Source organism: Lonchura striata, chromosome 22, assembly GCF_046129695.1.
Source record: "Lonchura striata isolate bLonStr1 chromosome 22, bLonStr1.mat, whole genome shotgun sequence".
NCBI classification, from domain to species: Eukaryota; Metazoa; Chordata; class Aves; order Passeriformes; family Estrildidae; genus Lonchura; species Lonchura striata.
Window position 1 is genome coordinate 349,445 of NC_134624.1, and position 22,202 is coordinate 371,646.

Genomic DNA, 22,202 nt, shown 5'->3' on the forward strand with positions numbered 1-22,202 from the left:
ATTATGAATTTAAGACATGAAAATGTATTTTATCAAGTATAATTACAAAGATAGATTACAAGGCAATAAAATCACCTTTTACTCACTGATTTTCCAGTACTGACTGTCATTACTTAGCTGTCCCCAAAAATTATACAGGATGCACACACTGATAAAATCTGTGGAGAGATAACCTGACTGCAGTCATTGGTATCTGACAGCTGACGACACCGTGCAATATGTACACAGACAACCTGAGTGAGAAGGAAGAAAGAAAGAAAATATTACTTCTGGCATTTATGGAGAAAACTAAACTCCTGCCTGTTGAGCATTTGGTTAGCCCTGATCTGAAACATTCAGCTGACACAAAGGAGAATGAAAGCTGAATATTTATTATATAGAAAGGTATCTTTATTTTCAAAAAAGAAAAAAAAACTTGTGCCAAGCTGTGGAGTTTGATATCATTATAAACAATAGCTAAAAGTTGGCATTCTTAAGTAAAAAGATTCATCTTCCTTCTGATAAATCACTTGGATCATTATCAAACATAATTGTCTTGGTAGTGTTAAAATCTATTCCTTGCCTAGCATAAACATTTTTATGGGAGTTGGCGTACAATCATTACCAGGAGGGAATGCTGCATCTCTAGAAAATCAGTGAGAAATGGCCACTCCCCTGCTATGCTACAACTTTAAAAAAATCACACTGCTTAGGCTTTTTGCAAAGAGTAACCTGGGTTGCAGAGATGATTTGATTTCAAGTCCAGCTTAAGTTCCAAATTTCATCTACATTCAATGACAGAAGATATACTCCATCAAACATTAATCATTCCTTAAAGTTAATTGACATCCAGGATCCTTCCAACACATGAGGCTGGAAAACCCACAGCAGGTTAATTCAGCTTGCAGGGCACCTCATCCTGGGGCCATCATCACTACCTGTACTACAAATCCTGTTGGTTTTTCCACTGGCCCTGCAAAGTCTTCTCTGGTAACAATCTCTTCATGTTTTCATATTTTTGTAGCCCAGAAATCACACATCTAAAAGACGTCTGGAAACAAAGTCAAAGTCCTTGAAGGCAGTCTGCTCCTTACGGGTGAGGAGAGAAACCTCCTCAGGAGGAGTAAGGATTGGCTTTTGGGAAGTGAACTCTTCATCGAAGTTGCTGATGTCGGTTGGATCTCTTAGTGAGGGCACAAAGGGGGGCTTCAGCCTCCTGGCAAACAAGGCATTCCAATCAATTCCCTGTAAGAAAAGGAAGGCAACAGGCCAGATTGACACCAAGATTATTTAAGAAATGTGAAAGTCAGAGGGAGAATTGCAGCCTCCCTTACAGATCATTTGCAACCTGTCTTATTTCTACTAATTAAAAAAAGAGAGAGAACTGAAAAAAGGCCCCAAACAAACAGAACAGGAGGTACTGAAGAGATTCCATGCAGTGGATTTTACAGCTACAACTGTATTTAGGAAGGACAAAACTACAGCTCAGCCATGGCCTGGTGGATCTGTAGATTCCAGCAATTTCTGCTGACATCCAAGTTCTTTTCTTGCTCCAGTGCAAAGCCAGACAAGGGTTATAAGGGTAAAAACTTTTGGACAGATGAGTAATAATGAGGAGGGATGGCAACACCTTTGCCTGGAACAAACACATACCCCTGACAAAAACAATTTAATCTCCAATTCTCTTAAGAGTCATGTGTATCCTGCAAATGCAGGTAATCAAATAGACTATCACTGTCATCACTAGATAACATTTTTGATGCTTCAGTTTTATTTTAAAAGGAATATTTGTTCATGTCTCAAAAGCTAAGTATATTTGTACATAGAAGCAGCACAATCAAAAATAACTGACTCTGGAAGCATAAAGATCCCAGAAAACAGACTTGGGGGATGTCATTTCAAGCAAGACTTGAAATACATATTCCTGAATGGAGCAACGAGGTGCAACAGAAACTGAGATCTCCCTGATAACAAAGGGAAATGAGCCTCAATACCAACAGAGAGCAAATCACTCTCTGCTCAAACACAAGAAACAAGGAAGAGGTAGCAACCAAGTTCCTACCTTAAAAAAGGGCTGAATTTTAATTTCTTCTGCATCTTTTTCCCCTGCTCCCAGTCTACGCTCTGGACATTTCCGAAGCAGCTGCAGAGATATCAGTTCAAAATTAAACAACGGGAACAAGAATTGACAGAAATAATGTTTCAGAGAGAAAAACAAAATAAAGGATGTGTTTCCTCATTCTCACTTTGCACCAAGGTCATCATCTGCCAGGAATAACTCAGACCTAGTTCCTTGTAAACAATTTGCCAACAGCGATAAGATACCTGCCATAAACTGCATGGAGCATCTCAGCTTAATTGTGCACCTGTGACTATGGGGTCACATTCAAAAACTGAATCCAGTCATCTCCACTGAATGACTGTGACACTCTTGCCCTTGAATCAACACTTCTATGTGCCAGACTTAGCAGGAACAGTAAGCAGCTTGCTTAGTCATCCTTACATAGAAGAACTGCATTTACGTAAAGAGGAGGAAGGGAAAATATGTGCAAATTTTAAATATTTCCTTAGCCTATGTAGGCAGCTCCAGATTATACACACAAGTGCTGTACAATCCTAATCAAGTCCCTCTGGATCCACTTACACAGTAAATGCAAATTCCTCAGGCTCCCAGAGACCCATCAGCCCTTTACCTTACGGATTATGGAAAGTGCTTCAGTCGAAAGGAATCGTGGATACCGGACTTCATCATTGACAATGCTGTCAAAGACTTCCTCCTCATCATCTCCAGGGAATGGTGACTGCAATTGGGACATTCTTTTATTCAACCCACATAGCACCCATTCCTCACTATTAAATAGGCATGAGAATAGCAGGATGGGTTAATTAATAGAATAGCAGTATGGATTAATTAATTACTATTTGGCAGTATGAATGAGAAAAACGTAACTGAAGTACCACTTAACTGGCTATGTTTAGCAATATTTTACCTCAAGTGGTCAAGTCCCCAAGCCTGGTTAGTGAGATCCCCTAAGGGAAGCTGGCCTTACCTCACCAACAAGCATCTCATAAATGAGCACACCCAGGCCCCACCAGTCCACTGCCCGTGTGTACGAGATGTCTGTCAGCACTTCCGGGGCCAGAAACTCAGGGGTGCCACAGAAGGTGTTTGTCCGGTCTCCAAAACCTATTCCTGTAAGAAAAGGACACTTTGGTAAAACCCAGCACAAGTTTCTGAATGGATCTGATGCAGCCTCACCTCCTGAAAGCTGTAGTTTGTCACCTGATATTGTTACCCAGGCATGGGGAATTGCCAGTGAGAAGTGCAAAACCTGAGGCCCCCAGTGACTCCAAATAACAAAATGCAGACAATGATTAAATAAACAGCAAACCCAAGGGAACTATTCATCTACTTGTTTTATATGATCCTATACTCTGGCTCCTTTGAGCAAACAAGCACATTTTAAATGCTTTCATAAGTCTCCTGAACATTACACAACAAGGTATTCTTCCCAAATTCATCATGGCCAGACAGGTGAAGGTTTTTTTGTTTGGCTTTTTTTGATGGTAATTTTTTAAATGGGGATTAATACAAGTTACACACAAACACCTACTAAAGCCCTTAGATCCTAAACTGATCCTGATGGCTCATTTAGGCTTCTCCAGTTACTCACCTTCCTTACACAATCCAAAATCTGCAATCTTCACAAATCCTTCAGCATCTAAAAGGAGATTATCCAATTTCAGGTCCCTGCAAGCACAGGAGATGAAAGAAAACAGTGGATAAAGACTGAAGATTGCCATCCAATATGGCTTTTTTGCAAGAGGCAGAAGGTAGATATTAATCAAGAGAATAAAATCTAGATTAAGTAAAGTCTACATTTGGTTTAATCGTGCATTATTTGGAAGATTCCCCTTAACTGACTGATATTTTTCCCTAAACAAAAGGCTCAAAAAGCAGCATGGAGCTGGGTGGAGATTATTCATCTGGAAAAGAGCTCCCACAACAGCATGACAAATTACCTGACTATCCCACTGAAAAGAAAGCAGTGACTTACAGGTGCCCCCCAGAATGTATTGACATGTCACAGAGGATTAATCACCTGCAACATGCCAGATGAATAGCTTCTAGGTGACTTTCTCTACTGTGAGCACGATGAACATGCTGATAGTGACAGGGAAAATAAAGACAGGCAGAAAGATTAGAAACCCCAGCAAGAAAGTGAGCTCCAGACACAGCTACAGGAAAAATCAACCTTCAAGTTGCTGAACTGTCTTGAGTCTCTGCTGCATTACCTATAAACAATTTTCTTCTCATGCAAGAACTGGAGCCCCAAGACTACACAGGCTGTATAAAACCTAAAAGACAGAAACAGTTATCAGGCAATATATGAGATTCAAGTTAAACATTTATAGTGCCCGGAGACAAGAGTAATTCTAACTCACTGTGCCATATGCTCTGGAAAGACATCTTCGTGTATGCGCATCATCAGATCCCCACCTGGAGTGTATTCCATCACAAAACAGGCATGGTGAGGGGTCTGGAAACATGCAAACATGTTCACAAGGAATGGATGATCAGAAGAATTGACCACCTCAAATATTCGCTTCTCACAGTTCAAGCTGCCAGAATTGAAAGAACAAAAACGTCAGTGCTAAACAGATTGAGCAGAAAAGCAGAAAAGTTTTGAGAAAAAGAGGAAAATCTTCACATCTGAAGTTAGAGAAATAAAAAGTGAGGGCTAATATAGTATTTATCTTATATACTTCCAAACCTTGAGTTTTAGAGTGCTCTTCAGGTGTCATTCTTACAAAAGTTAGACACCATTCTAAGTTTCCTTATTTCTTATTTTAGTTATCCAAGCCTTAAGGTCACATTTAACCTTAACAGTACCACAGCCAGTACACAGCCAGTACCATACCTGTTAACATTTGATTACAGTTGTGGTAATGTAGCCTCTGGCAATAGTACCATCTCTAAACAAAGCTCACCTATCAATTTCATCTCTTCTGATAATGTCTTTTTTCTTCAAGGCTTTGATGGCATACAGCTTCCCAGTTGCCTTGTATTGGGCCAGCAGTACCTGAAAGACAACAGAAAAACTGTACTTTAAGCAATCTCGTATTTCCTTATCATATTGCTTTAACTCAAATTGATGCCAACTATTTCCATCCACTCCAGTCATCCCCAAAACCAAACTCAAGGAACTCGAAAAACACAGCACGTCTGTTTTGCTCCTTGTGCTGCAGCAGTCCAGAAGGATGTCAGTGTAAGTTATGTCCTTCTCCCAGACAGCACTATCACAGCTGGCCCAGTGCTTTGGGAGCACCTCTGAGTTCCCACAGAGGGAGCTTGCAAAGTTTTGGGATCCTTGTGAAAGGAATGGTAATGGTGCGCTTTCATTTAGCACTCTCAGGACAGCTTTGAAGTCACAAATCCTCAGGAATTTTGACTGTTAACAGTTACCAGCTGCTTATGTGGCTGGGCTGGGTTTGTTGTTCCATATCTGCACTGCAACAGATCTTTTCTGTCCTGCAATGTTTCTATTGAGACCTCCAGGCTGAGCCCCATTGTCACAACCACTGTCCCCATCCACAGTAGACTTCTCCACTACCTTCCCAAAGTGGCCACGGCCCAACACAGCAATGCAGTGAAAATCCTCCAGCTGAACTGTCCTTTTCCTGCAGAAAAAGAAAGATCACGAGCAGATAACAAAGGAGTGTGTGTTTGTGTCAAGGAAAGAAGCTCTGTATAGCAAAAAGGAAAGCAAACAGCTGTGCCAACCACCCCTCACCTAATCCCAACAACTAAAGATTGTGCTGCTGTTCTGCCACTTAAGAAAGAAGGTAACCCCAATGTAAGGAAATTGTCTTTTTTCAATAATAATAAAGTGTTTATTTACTTGTCCTCGTATGTTTACTGCTGTGTATCCTTGTTATATACAAAATGTGTCTGTGTAAGTGCTACAGACTATAATCAACTTCCTGGTTTATGCCTCCCATGCCTTCCTGGTTTATGCCACAAGAGACAGTGTACTGCAAATCAATAGAAATAGAAGAGGATGCTAAAAGTAGTTCTGGAATGTATTACTTAGCACACAGACACATCTAAATATAATACACCACAGCACTTCAAACACAAGGAAGCCCTTGAAGACAGCTAAATGACTTTACCTTCTACTAAATCACCTCTTACACTGCAGTGCACAGCATACCAAGGGGTTCAGTATTTGGGTTAATGAACAGATAAGACACAGCAGACATTTAGATAAGTGAAGTTCAGAGCAGATTTTTCATTGTATTGTCCACACTCAGCAGTAAGGATTTGTTGCTGAGAAACCAAAGCACACCTTGATTAGAATTTTAAGACTTCATGCTCAAAAATTTGATCCCAGTGACTCTTTAATCTGTGACCTGAGACAACCCATGCTATCCACAGTTACCTTGGAGATGCTGGGATTGAAAATCCTGTTACAGGAGAGCTGCAAGACTTCTCCTCAACATGTAGCCTCTTCAGGCACTAAGAGGAGAAAGAAAAATACAGTGGGTCATTCTCTGAAATTACCAAGTCTAACCTGAACACCCACATCCAACTTTTCTCCTCTGTCAGGCTCCAGCATGACCACAGACATGTTCTTGCAGATGGTCATTGCCTCTGCTTGGATGTAAGTAACATAAAAATTAATTATCTATAAGCACACAAAACTATTCACATGTGCAATGATTTTTACAGGGTCAAATATTTTAAAATAAACACTTTTAAAAGTCTAGAACATTTACTTCCTAGAAAATGGCATCTTATGTCAAGAGTCACAATAATCAAAGAATGCAGTTTCCTCTATCACAAAAGCCAAATTAGAAAGGGTAAGAACAGGTGGTAGAACAGGTCATTTTACTGCTCAAAGCAATTTTCCTGCTTCTTCCTGTCAGAAAAGTAGACCTGCTCTTGGTTTTGTCCAGTTTCTTTAATGACAAAGAACCTCATTTGTTCTTAAAAGCCTGCTGACCCTCCTTCCCTGCTTTTTCTGTGCAGTCTCTTCTGTACTCTTGCTCTGAATTCCCAATGCTGATCTACCTCCCATTTTGCGTCTCTAAGAAAAGCAAGTTACATTTTTTTTTAAAAAGAGGGAAAAAAAAAAAAGCGCAACTCTTTTTAAAGAGTCCATGCCAAAATAGTTCACTGGATTCTGAATTCCTGGAGACCAGCCAGCTAATGAGGCACCTGCCTGAAGTATAGCAAATTTCTTCAGTAATAAATTAGAAGAACAGGGCATTGAAAGAACACCAATCAGGAGAGACAACATGCCCAATTAGCTCAGATGGTTACCGGAGAATCTGCAGGAGACAGCGTTGATTCCTTGGAGTTGGCCATCAGAAAAAGGCGTGGAGGCTTGGGTGGTGCTTCATCAGCAACTGTGAGCTTAGCCACAGGGAAGTCACTGCATTTGTAAGACAGAATTGAAGATTTTGCCTTAGGGCAGAGCATTGTACACAGACACCTTTGCATCACCTCTGCTGTGCTAGTTTGGTCCAAATCACTGGACAACAGGACTCCCTGACTCACACCGTAAGTCTGTGAAGTACCAACAAGACATATTCTCTCCCAAATTAATTAAAAGTTGGTTAGACTCACATTCTAACACTGGCTCTCTATATTTGTTTCATTATAAAATTAATGAAACACAGGTATGTAAAAATAAGTCAAGAATTTAAAGAAATCCTGATTTTAATAGCAACATAGAAACTGAGTAGTTTTCTTTTCTTTCCTAGGTCCTGTGCATCGGTAGGAATAATCTCTTTGGAGAATAACTGATTCAATTTAAAAACATTTATTTTGGGGGAAATTTTCTTCTATAGCACATTTTAAATCTCAGCTATGTCCCTTCTGAGTGCTACATTACTCATGAAAGCAGAGTGAATTTTTATCACAACAATCACCTTGCAGCGCTGTGGTGAAGACATTTAATGAATGGAATTTTCTTTTCTTTAGAACACAGAAACTGTACAACTTGTTTCCTAGGCAGATTTCTCTCATCAGTGTCTTCCTCCACCTCAGTAAGGTGCAACAGAATTTTAAGATTTATCCTACAGCCATTCCAACACTCAGGACATCACTTACCTACTCAATTTGGAGACTGAATCACCATGACTTTGTGGGGAAACTGGAGGAAAGTCTGTGTTATTTGGATCATGAAGTGGGGGACTCAGCGTGCTGATGGAACTACAGGGAGGGAGGAAACTCATCATCAGGCGACCCCAAGCTGCAACATTCATGTTCATTTGAGGAGCTCGGAGAAATTCCTTCCCTGGAGGAGCCGGAGTCAAACCACCAGTAAGAATACAACACATAAATTACAGTCTTGTATAGTGTTAAACTCTAGTTGTCAACTAAACACCTGTGGGTTACCCCAAAAAGGTAGCTCACCCTTGGGAGAATGGGCTTTTCTTCAAAGATTAATGATGATGATGATCATGAAACAGATCTGCTATTTCACCTAAGTTCAGCGCCATATAATATCATAACAATCTTCAAGTTGAAATTGAATAGAACACTAAGAACTGATTTTACTTCAAGTCAGGTTTTCTTCTCTTTCAATACTACATTTTAATTATGCAGCCTGCTAACAGGAAGTTTCTGAAAATGTGTTAAACAGAGTAAAATATTTGGGATAGTTTCATTATTTTTACTACTTCCTGAAGGGTATAAATATAAAATCTCATTTATCCCCACTGCCACAAAAGCTCAGTATGTAAAGCTTCACTTTATTCAGCTTCACAAGAAAGAATTTGTAGAGAAATAAGAAAGTATGCAAGCTATTTGAGTCCATAAATCTCATAAATCTGAGATGCCAGCTCTAGAGACTTGATAGTCAGTAGACTGTTCATGCTACAGTGTTCTGTCATTCAGAGTTTTCCAGAAAACCTTCCAATATCTGTTTATCAGTAACAGTATGGCTGATTAAATACAGTTAATCAGCCATATACAGTTTGAGTCCTGGATCTTCTCATAGAATCATGGAATGGTTTGGGTTGGAAGGGACCTTAATGACCATCTAATTCAAACTCCCTGCCATGGGCAGGGACACCTTCACTATCCCAGGTTGTTTCAAGCCCCATCCAACCTGGCCTTGGGCACTTCCAGGGATGGCACAAGCACAGTTTCTCTGGGCAACCTGTGCCTTACCACCCTCACAAGGAACAATTTCTTCCCAATATCCCATCTAACCCCGCCCTGTCAGTGGGAAGCCATTCTCCCTTTGTCCTGTCACTCCAGACCCTCGTCCAAAGTCCCTCTCCAGCTTGGAGCCTCTTTAAGGCACTGGGAGGAGCTCCAAGGTCTCCTGAGAGCCTTCCTGAGCTGAACAGCCCCAGTTCTTTCAGCCTTTGTCCAGAGCCAAGGCGCTCCAGCCCTCTGAGCATCTTGGTGGCCCTCCTTGCTGCAAGAGGTCCATGTCTTTCTTATGCTGAAGGCCCCAGAGCTAAGCAGTCTGTTAAATAAGTAGCAATTAAATCCCCCTCGCAATGTTAATTGTGAGTAGCAGTACTATGACAATACTACATTACAGATGGTGCTGCAGCTGGACTGCCTGCACTTCATGTGACTGAACAAACTTTCACATACACAGTAATTAGAAAGGGTTTTAACATCTCCAGATTGAGTAGGACAGCAGAACCTGCCTGTGCAAACCCTTGCTCTCACCCTGGACAGTCACTTCTCCAGCACCTCACCTTTCTGTTTGGGGAAAATGCGCTTCTGTCGCTGCAGTTTTGGCTTCCTCTCAATGACAGGATTACAGAACATCACCTGTCAGAGAAGTAAAAGGGATTTGTCAGGATTCTCTGTTTAAATTGTAAAACCAAATTTTCACACATGCCTGTTTTCTTATCAAAATCTCCATTCCTATCTGTTTGGTAAATTTTGAGTCAATCCCAGACTCCAGACTCAGTTACTCTAGATTCATCCTCTGATCAGCTGCTACTTCAGTTGTGGGTTTAGAGATGGGAATTATCTGCTACCTGAAATTGAGAAAACCCCCAGAATTAAGACCAATTTGTATCTCCCGAAAACTTTATCTAATTTGTGAAGCCATGCATAAAGAACATGCCCATTTGTAGGATAACAAACACAGTAGTTCATGGCACAGAAGTAAAAACAGAAAAAACAAAACCAAATGCCACAAACCAACCACAGAAAACAAGAAGGCAAGGAGAGGAGGCAAATTTTGGTACATAAGGTTCGGATCCTACTTTGGAATGAAAACCACAGGAACTTTCATCACAACACAAAGGAGAAAATACTGTGGCTTTTAAGGGATTATCAAGATGATCTCTACATTGATGGTACTTCAAACTATTATTAGCCTCAGAAAGATGTAAAATAAGCATAGCCAGAGGGAGTTGGGATTTCTGATTCTACAGTCTATGTGATTCAATCCTGACCATTAAGCCTTATGTTTAATTAAAGTGCCACCAATGACTCATAATGAAAGCAAATAAAAACGAACGGATTTCGCAGCAGGCACACACATAGTTACAGGGCAGCAGCTGAAGAGTCACTCCAGGCTATGGTATGTGCACATCTATTCTATTGTGTTGTTCCTTCTTCTTACACGGGCTATTGATGCAAGAGGGTTTCAGGTATCATTCTACCCTTCTAGATTATTGCTCCTTCCATTCCTGGTACTCTGGGCAGACACCATAAACAGACTGAATTCTCTGAGAAAGAAACAAAGCTTACATTTATACCTCTGCAAAAAGCATTCCTTGGGGCTCCAGCGAGAGGCACATCCCATGACGTTCATTATCAAGAAAATCATCCAAACGTAAAAACTTCACTGCACAGAGTTCTCTCCAATCTCTCCAGTAAATTGCAATTTCTAGCTCACGAGACTGGTGGGATGGGTAAATGGTGGGGGAGAAAACAAAGGCAGAATAATTACCTACTGCTCCACACTCTATAAATGGCACATGTGTTTGTAAAAAAAAAAATAAATAAAATCAGTAAACTAAAGAGTATGCATAAAATACTTATTTAGTGGTTCTGTTCCCTGCTTTTGATGTCTTTAGATCTTCTTAGCTACAGATCCTCTTGGAGTCCCTATTTAGAAATCCCTAAGAGCCACTTTGCTGATAAGATGAAATAAAACTGCTCAGATAAGGAGAGAATGAACAGCAGATGCTGTTCAAGCTAGATCTCTGCCTTCAGGGTAAGACCGAGCTAACTGGCAAATCAAAGGACACAGGGACAGCAGCAATATGGGGTTGAGCTAAGTGGAATGACAGCTAAACAAGGAAATCAGGTAAGGTTAAATGGAAAAATAAACACCACATGAATCTAAGGCATACTTACCCGGTCCAGCTCAATGGCAAAGCTCTGGTCCCATGCCTGGTTATTAACTGGTCCCCAGTTTGTTTGGCCAACCACTTTATTGTCCACTTTGAGCACAGCAAGGACTTCATCTGGACAAAGGAGGAAACATGGATTATAATGTTTAATCTCTCATCCTGAAGGTGGACATCCCAACCAATTTCCAGGAGAGTCCTAGGAGGACCAGGCATAATGCAATTCATTTTCTCTCTTAGTTTTGCAGAAATTTGGTTTCTTATAACAACACTTGTACCAGGCTGACCCAGTGAGAAGCCCCCTTGCTCTGATATGCCACCAGCAGGTCAACAGGGAACCCTGTACTCACTACTTGGCTCTTCATTCCGGTATTTTCCTGCAACACCACGGCCATGGATGCCCAGGCCAACTCGTGTCCGGGAAAGGGACCTCAAATCACTTGGGCTGCCACAGATGGGAGAAGAACTTGTCATTCGGGAACGTCCTGGAACATTTTCCAATAGATCCTGACACCCCATCAGTCTCACTTCCAGTGTTCCTGAGGAATTTTAGGAGAATAAGGAATAGTATTATGTAAAAATAAAGTAATTTCAGTCAGTCTGACCTCAAAGAGGTGCCAGAATTTCTCAGATTCATGATTTCTTGGTTAATAGTTTAAATTTACTCCAGATTATTAGACTGCAAATCTGTATGCTCAGAAAGCTCTGCCTGACCTAGAAGACAGAAGTCCAGGTGCTAGAAAATCCAATGTCCACATGACAACAATGAGAAGAAATAGAATTAATTTTTCTCTCTGTCCTTCTCACAACAACATGTGATGCAGGATCCTTTTACCTGTAAGGGCTGTAGGTTTGATGACTGAAGTGGGTTGGATGCTGCCATGCCGGGCTCCCAGGGAGGAAGTGTTTACCAGTTCCTGTTTGATGAGTGCTCTTTTGGGGTGATCAGGAGAAAGCTCACTGAGCTGACGTTCCAGGGAGAAGCGTAGCAGATCAATCTTCTGAGAGGACTCTTGCAAACGACCCTGAGCCTACCAGTGTGAAGGAGAGCAGAAAGCAGGCAGAAATTTTCCATGTAGAGCCACTTAGACAGGTATTATGAACTAGAGTAAACTTAAAAAAAACCCAACAAGACAATATCTTGCTAATACAGAACAAAGATAAAATATTTTCCCATAGAGCTTGAATCCCCACCAGTGTCACTTTTGATGTTCCTGAGAAATTTCACCAAAACAAGGAACGCTATCCCTAGAAGGGGAAGTGATCCCAGTCTGTCTTGACAGAGAGACAGGAAATTCCTAAATTAGTAACTTGGTTAACCCTACTTGTTCGTGCTAAATCACTAATGTGGAGGCACGAAACCACCTTCTCAAGAAGGCCTGAGCAATGTCTGCTTACCTCAGCCAAAAACTTGCGATCTTGTACCCGACTCCCCCCCAGGATCTTCAGCACATTTTTCGCCCCCTCCGCTACAGCAGCTTCAATGCGCAGGTGATGCCTCAGCTCCTCAATCCGCAGCTCCAAAGCACTGATGGTGGTCCCCATCCTCACTGGCCATTTGGGAGGTAAAACATGGCAAGGATGAAAATCAACCAAGTACCGTGGATCTTAGGGCTCTGTCTGCATCTGTTGTGGGTTGTATCAGTTACTTAAAGTATGTTACCTGCTGGATCCACTGTATCTTCCATCCCTCCTGCTGACTGAGATACTTTCACAATGTGCATGCGGATTATTTCAATCTTTGTTTTACTGTCCTGAAGCATCTGCTGAGCTGTAGCCAACAGCTTCCGCTCCTGCCAAAAGGAATCAGATGCAGAGAGAGAACCATGATCACTAAAAATGGGTAATGATGATGTGCTTGCATATGAGGGTGAGGTGGTACTTGTACAAAGGGTCATAACTGACTCTGAAATGGAATACACATGTGGTTATGTAAAGGAGGCACCACTGAGGATCAAGGACTCTGAGATCACGATCTCAATTTGCAGAGGGAAAGGACAGGTCAAGGACGTGCCCAGTTAATACCAAATCCTGCAGTCACTGAGACTCCTTGTTCCCTGGTTAACTGCACTTACAGTGTTCTGTAAGCAGAGCAGAGGTTTTGAACAAACAAAAATATCACAGCCCTCTTACACTGCTGGTCTTATTGAATTAAGCTTCATAATAAGCGTGGATTTGAAATGTTTTAGATTATCTTTTGACTTTTAAATACGATTATGCCAAACTCAAAAAATTAGATGAATATGAATCCACTAAACCTCTGAAAATTTTTCTTACATAAAGAGATACCACATGCTGTGCTTTATCCTAAACAACTCAGTGATATCAAAACATCACACCAACTAACTCAGTTACAACATCAATGCTTTCTTAGCTTTCTTTCCTCATCAGTGACTTAATGTACCTCTTATACCCCTCTTATGTGCTGTCATTATGCCAAGATTCAAAGTAGAGAGCTAGGATTCAGGCAAGCAAGCTTTGCAAATTAATTTCTCTCCCAAATCAATTATCAGAGAGAAATTTGTGTATAGACTTAAAATACAAATTTTGATCCAGTAATCCATGCTCCCAAATGGCTCTTTATTCCTGCTTACCTTGGATGTTGAATACATTTGGATCATGTTCTCAGCTCCTTGTTTCACTTTCATTTCAACATGCAGCTGTTTTTTCAAAGCTTCAATCTTCCTTGCCATGGGGTCTGGGTTTCTTTCCCAGAGACAGGGATCTGGAGATACAGATCCATCTGCACAAACAACACAATCAATACCATTAGTCATCTTGTCTTGTTTCATTTCACTGGGTTACAGATGGGTGACTCTGCAAAAGAAAGTTAGGCTAAAAAATAAGGTACAAATAGGTCTTGTCTACAAAACTGAGTGGGAAACACTTTCAAATGAAGCTCCAGGTCATATGTGTAAATATTTATTAATTTATCAATTAACCTGTCCTAACAAGCACTCTTCCAATTTTAAACTCATTGTCCTATAAAATACTTGGATGTTGAACTGCCCAGAAATTCTATTCAAATGTCTTCAATTCCACCTACAACCTGTTCTTGAATGTTGCCCATGCCCACCACTCTCAGTTGGTTTTCTCCCTACACCTCCTTTCACCTTTATAGCACCATTTTGAACTTTCTATACCACAAATAATTTCATCAGCTAGATACCAAAAAGCTCCCAGTACTTGTGATTTCATCAGCTAGATACCAAGAAGCTCCCAGTACTTGTGAGCCCTCAATAGAAGACTATTTCAATTCAATATCTCTAGAGATTGAAGCACTCTAAGAGAATGTTCCAGTCAATCATGACCCAAGAACTACCTGTTGTACTCTTCTCTTTGTCTGTTATTAAAATCCTTGCATTGAGCTCCTGAAGTTCCCAGTGCAGCTGCTCCAGTTTTCGGTTGGAAGATTTCAGCACATGCTCAATGTGAACAAGATTCTTTCTGTCTGTTGTCGCTTTGCGCAGGTTTTCTGCTCCCTCTTTAATCTTCAATTCTTTCTGTATAGCCCGGCGAAGCAGTTCCTTCTCACCCTCCAGTTTCTGCTGGAAGCTTGGATCCATTAAATTCACATCATTGCCCAGCTGCAAGAGAGAGCTGCCCTGCAGCCCAAGAGCATTGAGCAAGAGGATTTCAGAGAGAACACTGTCCAACCATTTTTATGACACTGCAGCAATACTCTCATTAGATTCCACTCCTTCATTTCTTTCAGAAATTCTGAAGTCAATATTCTCACCAAATTTTCAAGAAGACAAACCTACATTTCAATTGCAGAGGACAGAATACATCTTTGATCTTAACATGCCTTAATTTGATTTTAAACCATAATGGAGAAAAACCTTCATTTTACTCATCTCCTTGTTATTTAATGTCTACACACATCTTTGTTCTTCAAGAATCAACGATCAGCCAATATTTGCCCTTGCTCTGATCAGCATTAACTTTTACCAGTATGACGTTTTAGATACAGATTTTTATCTGATTATGCCTTGATGCTGACTGCTCAAAGACACATCTCAGCTAATCTGTTAGAGATTTTAGGAATGCCACAAGCATGTGTTAACCCTCAGCTGTTGTCCCTGAAGAAGAAAAACGCAAGCCCTACAGCTGCTTCTACAAATGAACAAGCAAAAGAGTAAGTCTGACTGTCTGCTGTGTCTGAAAAGGTGAGCAGACTAATGTCTCAATCTCTGTTCTCGAAAGGCCACGTTAAACACTGATTATTTTGAGTAGCATTAGTGGCATTCAAGCTTGTCCAGGGCTTTGTTTTACATAATTTCCAGTACCACTTGTTCTAGTGATATACGGCTCAGCAAGCGCTCTGGACAGAGCTGCTCTGTCACAGACTCTGGGCATACCCAGTTTGGGCAGAGCAGAGGTTTATCTCACTGCCCAAATAAACACTGGATTCAGACAGGAGCTGCAAACCATCCCTAAGGGTGCTACCCAACACCAGAACACATCCAAGCAAGAGCTTGTGCTTCTCTCTTCAACAGGAAGAGCAGCTTTAAGGCATCCAAAGCAATGAATGCATTCATAACCTCACATTAATGACTCACACCCACGGCTTAAATGCAAAAGAAGTGGTCAAGTACTGCTAAAGTAAGTGGCTTAACATCACAGAGCACATCAGTGCCTAAAGACAGGGCTTGGGAATCCTGACTTGTTTTCCCATTCTGTCACTGGTTGACCACATTTCCAACAACAAACCATGCTGGCTTTGTGTTACTCATGTACATTAATACACTTCCAGAGTGTGCTGTGCATCCAAAGCCCCCTCCAGTAACAATTACTTAATCAAAGACTCAACTGAACATCCTTGATTAGTTTTTGCTACAATTTCAGTCCAATAGGACAAAGAAAACAGGGGAAAATATCCATTTTAAAAGTTGGCCTAAATCCAAGCTTTGGCCGCAATAGCCAAAATAGGAGTTGTTCAGATTGGTAGCAAAACAAAAAGGTTCAGACTAACATCCTGATTTCAGGAAGTTCTCGCCCAATTAGTAAAGCCAGGAACTAAGCCAGAGCTTTGAAAGACATCCAAAGTTTTGTGAGGAAGAATTTGAATCATGGAGTTCCTGAGTCACAGGCAACCTTTACCAGCCCTTAGTTGGAAAATCAAAAAGCTCTTTATCCAGTCTGTAGCAAGTTACTAAAATGAGTCTGATGGTTACAATTCTCATTTAAATAACTAATAAAAGAACATAGACTCATCTTCTATCCAAATTATGTAAGTGAGTATAAGAATTTTCCCCCATGGATCCACTCAGAGTAAAGGAATGAGCAGTGGTACAACAGTAATACCAATAAAAGGTGCTGAATATGAAGCTCTGGGTATTGATTCAGAGAACAGGTACAGTCTCAGCAGTTCTCAAGTCAATTTTCCTCTACATCAGTCTCTGCCAAAAGTTAATCTGAGTATTACTTAATGCACCAGGCTAAATTTCTATATTTAGAATGTACCATGTTTCACTTCCCCATTTTCCCCTCTGCGATTTAGAGGGTGTCATAACATAAACACTGTTGGCACCAGGAAGATAAAACACTCCATTTTTGAGAAGCATGGGAAAGACAAATTTGCATTTGGGTTGAGCCATTTTGCCTTCTGGCTCAGGAATTTTGGTGGGATGTCAGGACACTGCCATAGCCTGTGTTGCAGCTGCTCTTGGGTTCCCTGCAAAGGTCAGTCTCCAACACAATCCTGAAACGCATTTACAGCATGCAGAGAAATACCCCAAGCAGCTGAAATTGGCTTGCTTTTGGCACTTGTAGTGGAGATGCTGGAGCTCACCCAGAGCTTCTGCCAGGCTCGTGTCATACCCAAGCATCCAGACTGCTTTCTAACTAGCAAAAATTTCAGCAGTATGAGTTACACTTAATCCTTTGGATTGCAGCCAGGGAGATCCCATCCCATCAATTATGCCCAGCTTGGAAATGAGTTTCACCTGCACAAAGCCCAGAGCAGACCTGGCCTTTACACTTTCAACACTATAACAGAAATTGATTTATAATTTGATTTAGTAAGCCAGTGGTGAGGCTGCCATCCTCCCTGCAGCCCAAACATTCCCAGGACATCTTATATCCCATCTTCCACAGCAACTTTATGCCATAGGGACGAGACTCATGTTGGGGAGCCTCATGCCAGCTACATTAATGTCGTACAAGAAAAAGTCACGTCTAACTTAGGAAAAAGACACTTGCGATCCTGCCTGGAGCATTCCCAGCTCCAAGGCTGAGGGTGGGAAGCAGCGAGCCCAGGAAGCCCCGGGATGGGAAGAACCCCGGGCGGGCGGCAGCCAGCGCTCTTTGTGTCGGTCTCTCCGTCCCTTCTTTCCCAGATTAGGCTTGAAACTTTCGTCTCAAGGGAAGAGGGCAGAACATCTCCCCCTCTCCGAGGAGCTTGCTCCAGACACGAATGTTTTCCCAGCACGGAGCCTGGCCGCCCTCCCGGCCCCTCGCCAGCCCCAGCAGCCGCCTCGCCCCCAAACACCTCCTCGACGCCGGGAGATTTCCTCAGCTGGCACCCACTTGGCCTGAACCCCACTTCCCTGAGGCGAAGAACATTTTTAGGGGATCGCACCAGCCTCCCACAGCCCGTCCCACCTCCCTGGAGCGCGGCCGTGCTAGCGGAGGGGGAGCGGCGTGAAGCCCCTCACCACAGCCGCCTCTGGGGGCTCCCGGCGGGGCGGGCACGGGGTTTTCCCGGCGGGGGATGGATGGAGGGACCCCCAAGGGACACAGGGACTCCCCGAGGGCGCAGGGCCGCAGTGCTTTCCCGGCGGGGCATGGATGGAGCGACCTCCGAAGGGCGGAGCGGGGCATGGATGGAGGGACCGCCAAAGCGTACAAAGCCCCCCAGAGGGCACAGAGAACCCCAAGAGACGCGGGGACCGCCTTCCCCCGAGGCGCTGCTCGGCCCGCTGCCACCCCCGAGCCCTCAGCGCTCACCTGCGGGGTCGCCATCGCCGCCATTGCTCCGCCCGGACCGGCACTTTTCAAACTCGGCGGTCCCGGGGCCGCCGCCAGCGCCCTCTCGCGGGGGCGGCGCGGGGGAGCGGCGGCGGGACGAGGAGCGGGAGCCGCCCTCCCCCGCACGGCCGCCGCTCCGGGCCCCGCCTGAGGAGGCGCCGCCGCTCCGCCCGCCCCGGGGGGAAGCGCGCGGCCCGGTGCCGTGAGGCGGCGGGAGGGAGCGAGGACGCCGCGTCCGCGGAGGTGCCGGACATCGCCCGCCGGGGCGGTCAGTCCCCGCGGTGGCTGCGGTCCGTGCCGGAGGGAGGGGACGGGAGGCACAGTGGCGGGTGCCCGCTCCGTCCCTCTGGAAGCGCTGAGCAGAAAGACCCGCGGGTGGCCCCAGCCGGGCCCTTGGTGCTGGGGCCATCGGGTGGTTCCCAGTTCAGTTCTCCACACGGGCTCCTTCGGAGGGGAACCGGCCAAGCGCAGCTCTCCTTGCGACGGGATCCCTGCACCCCATCCCTGGAACGGGGCGATGCCGGGCTCTGGGGAAGTTTCCCCCTGCAGAATGGCCCCTTCACACGCAGTTTCTGCTGAATATTTGAGTGAAAAAACGTCCCACACGCATTGGCGAGGCTGGCAGCAATCCCCTAGCTAGCGTAGTGAAAAAACCTGCGCTGCACTAGTGCCGCAGCATCACACAGAACCGACAGGGTGTCACAGGCCCAGTGCTTTAAACAAAATAAAAATATACTTGTTGCTTTCAGGTGCTTAAAGACGCTCCTCAGCACTATTACATGTTACTGTCCTACTAATATGCTTTTCAATCACTGAACAGTGCACAGCTGTGAATTGAAAGGCATTTGGAGGTGACAGTATTCCCACATACAAATTTAGAAATATACTAACAAACAGAAGTGTGTTCCTTTCCCTTAATTAGAAAAGTTTTTCTAACCTGAATTTTTTTTAGGCTAGAAAATGCAGTAAGCAATTTGCAACTGAGTAACTAATAAAAGGAACTCATTATAAAATTAAATATGTGAACCTAGCTTAACTGACTTGAATTAATAAAGCTTTAAACTAATACAAAGCCTTTGAATATGCCCCTGTTGTTAATAAAGCAAGTGCATTTGATTAATATAAACCCTTCAGAAACCTGATGCTATTTAGAACATGGTCTAGGCTCTGTTTAGTGTTTAAGTAATTATATTAATTGACTGTTCATTCAGTGGAAATACTGAAAAGGGGAAAATCAAGCTAGCAAGTGTAGACTGAGTTCCAGAGGAGCAGGAATGCTTCCACACCTCCAGCAGATCAAGGCTGTGTTTGGCTCTCACTGGGGATCTGCTTGGGGTGCTCTGGGCTGGGACGGTGCCTCCAGGGCTGCTGTGCCCACCACGCACTTGGGGTTCCTGCAAGCAGCCTCCCCCTCTTTCCTTCAGACCTCAGACCCTCCAGGGGAAGCTGAGGAAGGGCAGGGGGTGGTTCAGGGATGCTGGGGAGCTGGAGTCCCCCAGCTTGGAGGGAAAGGGCTGGCTCTCAGCTCCCGGGTGATCCCAGAGGCCGTGGCCCTGGCTACCCAGCATCCCAGCCCCATTCCCCGGGCATGGTTCAGCTGTGTCCCGCAAATCCTGCGGAGAGTGGACCAGTAGGTGGGATCAGCAGTTCCTGCCCATTCGGGAAGGTAAGTGTCACAACGGGGAGTACGACATGCCCCTCCAGCCCTTCCAGGACCCCGCAGGGCACCATCCCCTGGTGCCGGGGATGATCCCGGCGCAGATCCTGCCCTGGAGCCGGCAGGGGCAGTGGCACCGTCCCGGGAGCTGTGCGGACTCCTTGGGGGTTCCCGGAGCAGGGCGGGGGCTAAAGGTGTGTCCCGACCTTCAACCGGCAGCCCGTCTTCCATGATACCCGAGAGAGTACGCGGAAAAGGTGATGATCAAGAAAAAGTCTTATTATCTCAAATTTTAATCCAGGAGAGGGAGGAAGGAGATTAAGCATAAATCTGTTTCCCAAGTATCGTGTACCAGTCACTTACTACCTCCCCTCACTCTTCTCCATAAAGGAAAAGCAAGCACTGTCCACATCATCTGTGAAAGACTGGGACTAAAAAACTGATTCTCTTGAAAAAGACTCTTAGAAATGGTAGCATCAAGTAACAGTTAAATGTATTTTAATTCCTTCAAACAGAAGGATAGCTTGAAGGTACAGCAGAGAAATTATTTCATTGATTTCATTCTCTTTAAAAAACAAAAAACCAAACCAAAAAAACAACATGGCTTCAAAATTCAGGAACAGTATCCAATAAACAAAGAACTATCCTTATGCACCTGGTTTAGTGTGGTACAAAGAGCTTACAGATTCAAGTGAATATCATAAATGACTGAGAAATCGATCCAGATAATGCTTGTTTACAGGGACAGAAATTATGTTGACAAGTATGAATAAGTATACATAGATAATCTCTTTAGAAACCCCAAACCTTCCTGACTGTATTTACACACTCAGCCATATTTGTTTCCTTTGGCACGAGAAATTACAGACAAAAGATTCCATTTTATAGCAATTAAACTTTAAACTTAAAAATAACCTTTGAGATAGGCCATACAGCCCCAGCACAGCAGCTTCACCTTTATTAAATTGCTGCCAACTTTACGTTCTAATCCTGGAAATCCAAGCCAAAAAACCTGAAGTCATTTACCACTTGTGATAGATTTCACATGGTGGGATTAACTGCACGTGAGGAGCTCAAGCAGTGGGGAATTAATGATATTTAATAAGAATTAATTTCCCATTATTATCCAAGGTAGATGTCTTTTTAAAAGCTCTTTATACATATATAAAATAAATCCAGCAAAAAATGGACACCCATTACATATATTCAGCCAAATTAGACATTAAGTGAACAGTCAGAGCACATGATGGCCAGCTGTAGTATTTCTTGAGCATTGCAGAGAAATGTGTTAATACCTAATCATATCCATGCTAGGAAAAAAAATTAAAATAACACTTAACTAATATGGTTTATTCTTTTACCATGTCAGTTTACTCTTTAGCCATTGCCAGGAGTAAACCCTCAAGTTTCACAGCAAATTCAGTATTATCAGTACAGTAGCAAGAGTATTTTGGCACCCTGTAAAATCCTTAAGAAAGCGCAAGAAAAATCTCTTAAGTAGCATTTAATTATCCAGACTTCTCATTTCTTGTTCCTGGTATTTGACTTTACAGAGCCTGAAGCTTTGATTACTTTCAAAACAGTTTTTATAAGTTTTCTGCTAGTAACCAACAGGGATGGAACAACAATGGCACAATTATTTTTCCTAAAGCATTCAAGACTACCAGAAGATTATTTTCCTTGAGGAACTACAATTAGGACTACATAAAATTAAGTAATGAGGCATCATGGCAAGAAACAGCACATCGACCCTCTACCACAACAGGAAGCTATTTTCAATCTTACAACAAAAAGGAATCAAATTAAAAACCACTAAAATTTATAGGACTTCATGGGTTTTGTTCCTTCTCTCTCTAGATGGTAAGAAACCATTACTTATCAACGTTGTACTTGGCTCTGCAAAGGAGGATGAGGGCAGAAGCTTTTGTTGAGATGGAATAAAGTACATGGTTGTCTTTTTTTGCATTGATCACATGAGACTGGACGTTGCATTGTCTCTGATAACTGGATTGAATCCAAGCTGGACCACACACTTACAGAATGTTTTCCCTCACACATGTTATTTGTGCACGTCTCAACCAGACATTGATCTTGTTCTGCCAAGTGTATTCTTAAGCATCAAAAAAAGCTGAATTTGACTACAGCAAATTCTGTGAGGAAAAGGAATCAGAGAATATAACAAGTCTTCCCAGAAGACAGTCTTTTCTACACATCCAAAGAGCTATTTGAATTTCAGATGAGCTGATAGAAC

At 43.0% G+C, this 22,202-nt stretch overlaps 1 protein-coding gene across 1 annotated transcript; it reads right to left on the minus strand.

Moving 5' to 3' along the window:
• Positions 1-901: 901 nt before the first annotated feature.
• On the minus strand, positions 902-18,548 carry PKN3 (protein kinase N3). The gene is given in 23 exon segments (XM_031506291.2): positions 902-1,224; positions 2,042-2,122; positions 2,673-2,780; positions 3,030-3,172; positions 3,654-3,730; positions 4,276-4,338; positions 4,426-4,602; positions 4,972-5,063; positions 5,595-5,661; positions 6,423-6,499; positions 7,307-7,418; positions 8,099-8,285; positions 9,709-9,784; positions 10,726-10,869; positions 11,330-11,439; positions 11,673-11,861; positions 12,158-12,353; positions 12,721-12,872; positions 12,986-13,115; positions 13,917-14,065; positions 14,645-14,927; positions 18,274-18,491; positions 18,494-18,548. Coding segments are annotated over 23 exon segments (3,099 nt in total). The 3' UTR covers positions 902-1,011.
• Positions 18,549-22,202: the final 3,654 nt, after the last annotated feature.